The 9,622-nt window shown below is 35.7% G+C and overlaps 1 protein-coding gene across 1 annotated transcript in view; it reads right to left on the bottom strand.

Annotated features, from left to right (window-relative positions):
- Positions 1-1,355: 1,355 nt before the first annotated feature.
- Positions 1,356-9,622, bottom strand: part of LOC126419117 (uncharacterized) — a 524,657-nt gene continuing 516,390 nt past the window's right edge. Inside the window, exon 19 of the mRNA XM_050086215.1 lies at positions 1,356-2,448. Coding sequence (XP_049942172.1) covers positions 2,445-2,448 — 4 coding nt within the window. The 3' untranslated portion in view covers positions 1,356-2,444. The remainder of the gene's footprint in view (positions 2,449-9,622) is intronic.

Raw genomic sequence — 9,622 nt, 5'->3', positions numbered from 1 at the left:
TTATGCTTTCACTTAAGCAGTTTTCTGTTGCCTCCAGTCACCTGACTTAGCACATTTATCTTATTATCTGACATGGTCAAATTTGGAGATAAGCAAGCTCTTGTGTTAATGTTGTGTCACTGTTTACAACTTTACTTTAGAATAACGGAATGAGGCAAACACGATCTCATTGTCCACATATGAGAACTGTCTGATTCTGTCAGTGTGCATTATTTATGAGGACCTTTTATTAACGCATTATTATTATTGTGGTCTTCAGTCCTGAGACTGGTTTGATGCAGCTCTCCATGCTACTCTATCCTGTGCAAGCTTCTTCATCTCCCAGTATCTACTGCAACCTACATCCTTCTGAATCTGCTTAGTGTATTCATCTCTTGGTCTCCCTCTATGTTTTTTACCCTCCACGCTACCCTCCAAGACTAAATTGGTCATCCCTTGATGCCTCAACACATGTCCTACCAGCCGATCCCTTCTTCTAGTCAAGTTGTGCCATAAACTTCTCTTCTCCCCAATCCTATTCAATACTTCTTCATTAGTTATGTGATCTACCCATCTAATCTTCAGCATTCTTCTGCAGCACCACGTTTCGAAAGCTTCTATTCTCTTCTTGTCCAAACTATTTATCGTCCATGTTTCACTTCCATACATGGCTACACTCCATACAAATACTTTCAGAAATGACTTCCTGACACTTAAATCGATACTCAATGTCAACAAATTTCTCTTCTTCAGAAACGCTTCCCTTGCCATTGCCAGCCTACACTTGATATCCTCTCTACTTCGACCATCATCAGTTATTTTGTTTCCCAAATAGCAAAACTCCTTTACCACTTTAAGTGTCTCATTTCCTAATCTAATTCCCTCAGCATTATCGCATAATTTACATAATTTCTCCATTGGACTGTGTAATAAATGACCCTACTCACACAAATTACTACGACGTGTCCTGTCATTGGCAGTTGTATGGTAATCAATGTATTCTGTTGTGATCTGAAGATGGCTTGAAACTAGTAACAAGTACAATTACATTTACGATGTTGCCTATTAAGGTTTTTCTGAAGCCACAACTTTAATTTTAGAATTAGTTACACATCTAAAAATGTAGTAATGTTGATTTTTTGAAACAATTTAGTTTTGTTACTGATTTGTAATTAAAATTTCATTTTACCCCTTGGGATAACTAGCCCCTGGTTGGGAATTGCTGTTTTATAGGAGACAACATAGGAGAATAAATGAAATATTTGTTGGGAGGAAATAGCGCAATAAACACAAGACAAAGACATTATAGTATTACCATTTTCTGTTTATCAATTCTTCATAAATCACTTCTGTATATAGTCTCACATTTTATACATATATTGCATAAATACAAAAATACAGTATCTTCTTATAAAAATATGCATTTACAACAATGTAAAATCTCTAAAAAACGCTATAAAATATAGCCAAAAAATTGTACATGAAAATCGCAAGCTACATTGATGACAAGTACAGTAGACATATTCACGAAATAATTGGCGATGGACAAAGATTGACAACATATTCTGAAATTTCAGAATAAAAAATTGTGCTCTGTTCAGCTTACTAGTGAGCTTGTACATTCAGTCTTTGTTAACATTTAAAGACTGTATTCTGACCTCATGTGACAACTTCACCTCAAAGCACTTTCATTAACTTAATAGGAACACTATTGTCTCTTCCTCGGCTCCACTGTACATTATATCTCCTGTGATTGTGTGATTTATATTTGTGCCTTTTGGCACTTTGTATCTCATTTTTGTCTGTATACCTTTTGCATAGAATAAGTGTTTGGTCTTGGAGAACTCAAACGTTCAAGTAATTTAAGTAATTTTTATTGCACTTCTGCTTACTGACATTTATCTGTCATAAACATAGTTTATAGATTTTATAGCAAGCAACAGATTGAAAAAACCATTATTTCATTATTTAATAACAGTAGATTTGCTGTAGTTACCATACTGCAGTCATATGACAACACTTAGTATGAAAAAAATTGCTCTAAGATCCTTCTAAGGTGATATCTTAAAAAAAAAAGCACTGAAAATGGGAACCCATTATACACTACAATTATTATTCACTGATTCTGTGATCAGAAAAGTGCTCTGGTTTAAAAATTAAATAGTGTCAGTAAAAACAATTGATAAAACACATGTTTCACTTGATGATACAGTTATAAACAAATATACGGTCATGAATAAAATTGCCTTTAAAAACCATAAAAATTATCTTGTTTTATACACATTCGTGTGTTCTGTAAAAGCTTCAACATCATCTCGCTATGTACATATGAAACAAGTGACTAGCTCTCTTTTGTTTACAAAACTTCCACAATGAAGACTGAAAAGATTGCTGCAACAATGTTGTCTCCATGCTACACATCACAAGCACTGCTTCTCATGTAGGAAAAACTGCTTTCCTTTCCTTCACCTAGAAGAAACCATTTAATCTCCATAAGTTGAGGTTTAACACATAAAAGGCAAAGAGTGAATGATTACTGTAAAACATAAGTAAAAACCAAAAGAAACAAAGAGAGGGCACAATTTCTTACCAACCTTTAAAACAGATTAAAAACTTACTTGACCACAATAAAATATTTATATGTAATGGTCACCAGTTTTGGTCATAAAGTGATCATTTTTATACCTTTTATACCACAATGGTAGGTGGTGGCAGTGTTGTGGCTCCATAAACATCAAGTGCTCATGGAGCAAAAATACCTGTTCCTTTCTTGACACCCCATACCATAATGATTTACAAGGCGTGATAAAAAAATAATGGAAATTTTTGTTTTTCTTAAGGAATCTTTATTTATTTACCAACATTAACTTTGTAACCGTCAAAGAAACCTCCCCCACAGATATCTGGAACTCACTTTTTCTTACGGTGTTTGGATCCTTCAGTGATTCCGGTTTATCTCATCAATGACCGCAAAACAACATCCTTTCATGGTTCTCTTCAGCCTCGGGAATAGCAAGAAATCACAGCGAGCCATGTCCAGTGAATACGGTAGCTGAGGCAACATAACAGTTTTCATTCTTTCTTTCTTTTTTGCCAAAAAAATCATGAACAAGCATTGAGGTGTGAGTGGGAGCGTTACTGTGACAAAATTTCCACAAGTGGTTCTGTCAAAATTCTGGTCATTTTCTTCGGACTGCTTCATGGTTGGTTGGTTTGGGGAAAGAGACCAGACAGCGAGGTCATCGGTCTCATCGTATTAGGGAAGGACGGGGAAGGAAGTCGGCCGTGCCCTTTGAAAGGAACCATCCCGGCATTTGCCTGGAGCGATTTAGGGAAATCACGGAAAACCTAAATCAGGGTGGCCGGACGCGGGATGGACTGCTTCATGCAAACAGCACATAACTTCCAGGTAGTATGCATTACTGTCCATACAAGCACAAGGCAAAAACTCATGATGCTCTATCCCACTGTAATCGAATAAAAGTGCAATAAGAACCTTTACATGTGAATAACTAGCAGAATTTTTTTCAGTGTTGGCTTTTCATGCAGTGTCCATTCAGACGACTTGGCCTTGTTTTTGACGTCATACCTGTATACCCATGTTTGTTCTGGACCATTGCCAGATTCATTCAAAAATTCCAGTGTGATGTCCACATGACTTCACTTTTTGCTGGAATTCCACAATTTCAAAACAAACTTTGCTGCTGCCAGAACATCTGAAAACATTGGTGGCATGAGCAAAAAGAGACACCAACGCCATCAGCAACCTCTCTGATAGCGTTTCAGCAATTTTCCAGAACTATTTTCTTTACTTCTTCCACACTGTCATTGGTAATTGATGTTCTAGGGCATCCAGGTTCTTCATCATCTTCAATGTCTTACACGCCTTTCTTTGAAGAGTTTATACTACTTGTAAACTCTTTCCTTACCCAAAGTAGATGTACCAAAAGCTACAGTCAACCTTCAGAATGTGATGCTGCACTTTATTCCATTTTTCCAGTGAAATTTAATGCAAATTCCTTGAACCATTTCTTTCTAAACTAAAAATATGCCAAGCACTCAAAAACACGTATAATGTTTTAAAGTGTCAATGATAAGCTAAAATTCAAAAAAGGTGAAAATGCAAATGTCATCAGAAACATGGTAAAAAAAAAAAAAAAAAACGGATGTTTCAAAACAACAAAATTAAAACATTCCTGTTACTTTTTGATCACACTTTTTATATGGTCTGAAGATGGTCATTTTATGATCAAAACCAGTTACCATCAAAAATAAATATTTTCTTGCATCCAAGAGAAATGTTCACAGAAATTACTCTCACAAATCACTGAAAATGGTAGACTGGAGCAGGTTCACAAACACAAAAGATCATATGTTGAACTCATGCCGGTTAAACCAGTAGGGTTTCCCTTCCAACCCTTCTATCAGAAGGAACCACAGACTCCAAAAGCATGCAAATTTCCTAAACCTTTACAAATGTTTTCTCCTGCTGCAGCCACCTTGTGAGTAGATTTTTTTATCCATCCAATTAGATTATGGTAGCGTAGTGCCTGCTGCTTCACCTGCGAAGAGTGTAGATCTGCAGAGATTTTTCTGTTATTATTTAATCAAATTTTTATGATGCTGACAAACTGCAACACCTTCTAAGCTTTTCAAGCTAATTAAGGCCATAGAAGCATGCTCTTTTCCAAATGTACTTCTGACCAAAAAGTGATTCTGGTAGCTGGAGTCCAAACTTTTTATTAATCATGCCTTTTGCATTCTTGTGGAGATATTTCCATAGCAACTTTCATTCCCTAACAAATATTTCTTTATATCTAACTGATAAGAGAAATACCAATTTTCACAGATTTAGGCCTAAAACTTTTTTAATGTAATGAAATATTTTCTGAAAAAGTTTCGGCCGCTATTTCACTCCTTTAGGGGATGAATTGGCAAAAACACTGAAACACATTATTTTAAATTTCTAACCGAGTAGTCAAATACTGCTTTTCATAGATGTAGCTTTAAAAATACTGTAGTAGTTCTTTAGCAATGATTTACTTTCAAAAAAAAACTTTCACCCACTACTTTACCCTCTTAGTGGTTGAATTTCCAAAAATTCTGAAACACATATTTTTTATTTCTGACTGAGAAACCAAATACCAGTTTTCGTAGTTCTAGATTCAAAATTGGCTTAATAGTGACATACTTTCAAAAAGCCTTTCATCCCTTATTTAACCCCCTTAGGAATGGAATTTTGGACAATCCCTTCTTGAACGATGCCTATGATTTAAGATTCACACCATCTCCGAACTTCAGGTTTCTATCCTTAGCAGTTTCAGCTGGGCGATGATGAGTCAGTGATTCAGTGTGGTCCTATTTCATCCCCTTAGGGGCTGAATTTCCAAAAACAGTGAAACACTCATGTTTTTCATCTCCAATCGAGAAGCCAAACCCCAATTTTCAAAGATTTAGCTTTCAAAATGCTTTCACAATGAAATATTTTCATAAAATATTTCACCCCCCCCCCCTTTCTCTCCCTTAGTGGTTGAATTTCCAAACACAGTGATGTATATTTTTTATTTCTGACAAAGAAGCAAAATACAAATTATTTTTAATGATTTAGCTTCAGAAGAGCTTGCACAATGAAATATTTCAATAAAAGCTTTCATCCCACATTTCACCCCCATAGAGGATGAATTTCCAAAAACAGTGAAACACTTTTTTTTCCCCCCATTTCAAACTGAGAAGCCAGATTGAAATTTTCATAGATATAGCTTTAAAAATGCATACATAATGAAATATTTTCATAAATCCCCTATTTTATTCCATTACGGGTTCAAGTTCCAAAAACACTGAAACACAATTTTTTTTTTATTTGTACCCCAAAAATCAAATACCAATGTTCATAGATGTAGCTTTAAAACTACTTTAATAGTTCTTTAATAACAATATATTTCCAAAAACAGCTTTCATTCACTATTTCACTCCCACAAGGTTAAAATTTCCAAAAAATGCTCGAACATTTTCAAAATTACCTTAATAGCAACATTTTTCAATAAACCCTTCAGCCTCTACTTCAACCCCCTGCGGATGGAATTTTGAAAAATCTGTTATTAAATGACATCTACAGTATAAGATCAACACCCTCTGGAAATTTCAAGTCTATATCGTCAATGGTTTGGGCTGGGCAATGATGAATCAGTCAGTCAGTCACAACATCGGCTTTCATATACAGGAATTTTCAAAAATATTATTTTCATTGATATATTAGCTGTAAGTGTTTTTAGCTGTTTCTCCTAACAAATTTTTATTGTACCTTCTCAAACCCTCTCAAAGGCATTTGTTGTTGTTGTTGTTGTGGTCTTCAGTCCTGAGACTGATTTGATGCAGCTCTCCATGCTACTCTATCCCGTGCAAGCTTCTTCATCTCCCAGTACCTACTACAGCCTACATCCTTCTGAATCTGCTTAGTGTATTCATCTCTTGGTCTCCCTCTATGATTTTTACCCTCCACGCTACCCTCCAGTACTAAATTGGTGTATTCATCTCTTGGTCTCCCTCTACGATTTTTACCCTCCACGCTACCCTCCAGTACTAAATTGGTGATCCCTTGATGCCTCAGAACATGTCCTACCAACCGATCCCTTCTTCTAGCCACAAACTCCTCTTCTGCCCAATTCTATTCAATACCTCCTCATTAGTTACGTGATCTACCCATCTAATCTTCAGCATTTCAAAAGCTTCTATTCTCTTCTTGTCTAAACTATTTATCGTCCATGTTTCACTTCCATACATGGCTACACTCAATACAAATACTATCAGAAACGACTTCCTAACACTTAAATCAATACTCGATGTTAACAAATTTCCCTTCTTCAGAAACGCTTTCCTTGCCATTGCCAGTCTACATTTTATATCCTCTCTACTTCGACCATCATCAGTTATTTTGCTCCCCAAATAGCAAAACTCCTTTACTACTTCAAGTGTCTCATTTCCTAATCTAATTCCCTCAGCATCACCCGACTTAATTCGACTACATTCCATTATCCTTGTTTTGATTTTGATGACGTTCATCTTATACCCTCCTTTCAAGACACTGTCCACTCCGTACAACTGCTCTTCCAAGTCTTTTGCTGTTTCTGACAGAATTACAACGTCATCGGTGAACCTCAAAGTTTTTATTTCTTCTCCATGGATTTTAATACCTACTCTGAACTTTTCTTTTGTTTCCTTTACTGCTTGCTCAATATACAGATTGAATAGCACCGGGGAGAGGCTACAACCCTGTCTCACTACCTTCCCAACCACTGTTTCCCTTTCATGCCCTCGACTCTTACAACTGCACACTGGTTTCTGTACAAATTGTAAATAGCCTTTCGCTCCCTGTATTTTACCCCTGCCACCTTCAGAATTTGAAAGAGAGTATTGCAGTCAACACTGTCAAAAGCTTTCTCTAAGTCTACAAATGCTAGAAACGTATGTTTGCCTTTCCTTAATCTTTCTTCTAAGTCAAGTCATAGGATCAGTATTGCCTCACATGTTCCAACATTTCTACGGAATCCAAACTGATCTTCCCCGAGGTTGGCTTTTGCTAGTTTCCTTAATCAAACTTGTTTTCACACATGCTTCCATAATTTCAATTCTTTCTCCTATCAAGAAGGCAATTTTGCAGACTGCAAAGACAAATGTCTAGCTTCACTGATGAAATAAACCGAAACACTGACAGAAGAAAGCTAACAATCAATTATTGCATAAAGCTGTCAATTTTTTGTAGCTGTTTACTCTTTCAGAAGCCGAAATATTGCATTCACATTCAAAGGGGAGGTGGGCCTGCATACTGAGTCTGTGGGCCCAAGCACAGACAGAATTTATCAACATGCAATGAAATACTGCACATGGCCCAGTTACACCATTAGAAATAATGCTCATGTGTAAATCAATAAATGAAGCAGTGTATTCTGATTTCTTAAGTGTTTAATGACAATAAAAAGGATAGTTGCTACTCACCATACAGCAGGGATGCTGAATTGCAGATGAGTACAACAAAAAGTATATCAGACAAAGCTTTTGGACAAACAGGCTTTCATCAGAATTAGACAACATACAAACACACACACACTCACATAAACGCAGCTCACAGACACATGTCCACAGTCTCTTTAATGCCTGTGTGGTGCTTAATTCTGATGAAGGTCTGTCTTTTTGTTGTGCCTGTGTGCAACTCAGTGTCTCTGTTATATGGTGAGTAGCAACTATTCTTTTCATAATACTGTCATTAATCCATCCTGCATTTTCCATTCTGAAGTGTTTATATTGAGAAGAACCTGAATTAGATCTCAGAAGTCACAGATCATCTTTAATGTCCAAAATCTGCAACTTTTGCTTTATAGATAATGTCAGATTTTGAGCTGAAAATGTCAGAAAGTTGACTTACTTTTCATATTTTCATTTACTAATGTTTTATGCCATCATATTCTAGCATAGCTCATCATCGAGAAATAATGTGTTTGTTGCACAGAAGCATGAGACGAGGATAAATTTGGTGTCCACTCTACAACCTCTAACAGTTGGGCACACTGCCAACAGCCTCACAGTATTATGCTCTTATGAAATTTACTATCAACAATCAATCACAGTCTGTAGACAGGTGAGGTATTCAACCAAAAAAAATGTTTGCTCATCTGCCCAGTGACATAAAAAATTTAATGTATCAACTTCAAGCACAAAATGAAATCATATCTTACAATGTAGGTGCCTGTGGCTGGGGTTAACTTCAGTTAAAACTTCTGGGCTGAGAGCCTATGGTTGATACATAAAACTGCAATCTGATGTTTTGTCTCTGACTGCAGTTATCATTTTACTTCCAAAAGTGTCTTCCACACACAGTGATATAACACTGGGAAAATGTTTTATATATCAACCGTAGCCTGTAAAGGGACACCTCCCTCTACCATTCTTTTCCTCAACAGAAGTAGCTGATACCACAAACATATATGAATTTTGAACAGGTTAACATTATCTCAGCTGTTTCTCTAAAAAAATTCATATGATTTCACACACGATGTGTTACGTTTAAAATTAAAATCTATAAAAAGAAATTACTTTCTTTTCTTTGTTATAATTGATATGCACTAGCTCTGAATGAATAGTTAAAATTATTTTTTTAGAAACATTTGAAATTATTAAATATTTGGCACACTTTAAACTTTCTATTATTAATTATGTTACCTTATACTGTTTATTATGTTTATTTCCAGATTCATTTCTAAATTAATAGGAATTTATTTGTCAAGAGAATCTGTACACCCTTTGGAATATTGTTCTTAACACAGAGTGAAGCAGTAGTTGGCATGCCTCTGATGTGACCGGATGTGTTATTTTATTTGGGAAAAACAATATTTCAGCTTTGTTAATGTGAAAATTCAAAAGACAGTGTGATATAGAAAAACGTGAGACACTAAATTATCATGAAAACAAAAGTAATTGCACAGGCTTAGTTCAAAGTTAATTAAGTCAATTGGAACCTTGAGATCCTAAAATATGGAAATTTCAGCTTCAAGAATCAGGTCCTAGACGTGAAGAACTGGAGCCAACTGCACGAAAGGAAGGTAAGTACAAAGTTTATTGTCAATCTTACTCCTCTCAAAACTTATTAAAA

Source organism: Schistocerca serialis, chromosome 9, assembly GCF_023864345.2.
Source record: "Schistocerca serialis cubense isolate TAMUIC-IGC-003099 chromosome 9, iqSchSeri2.2, whole genome shotgun sequence".
Lineage (NCBI taxonomy): Eukaryota > Metazoa > Arthropoda > Insecta > Orthoptera > Acrididae > Schistocerca > Schistocerca serialis.
Note: the sequence above shows the minus strand (reverse complement) of the source record. Positions and strands in the feature narration are given on the sequence as shown.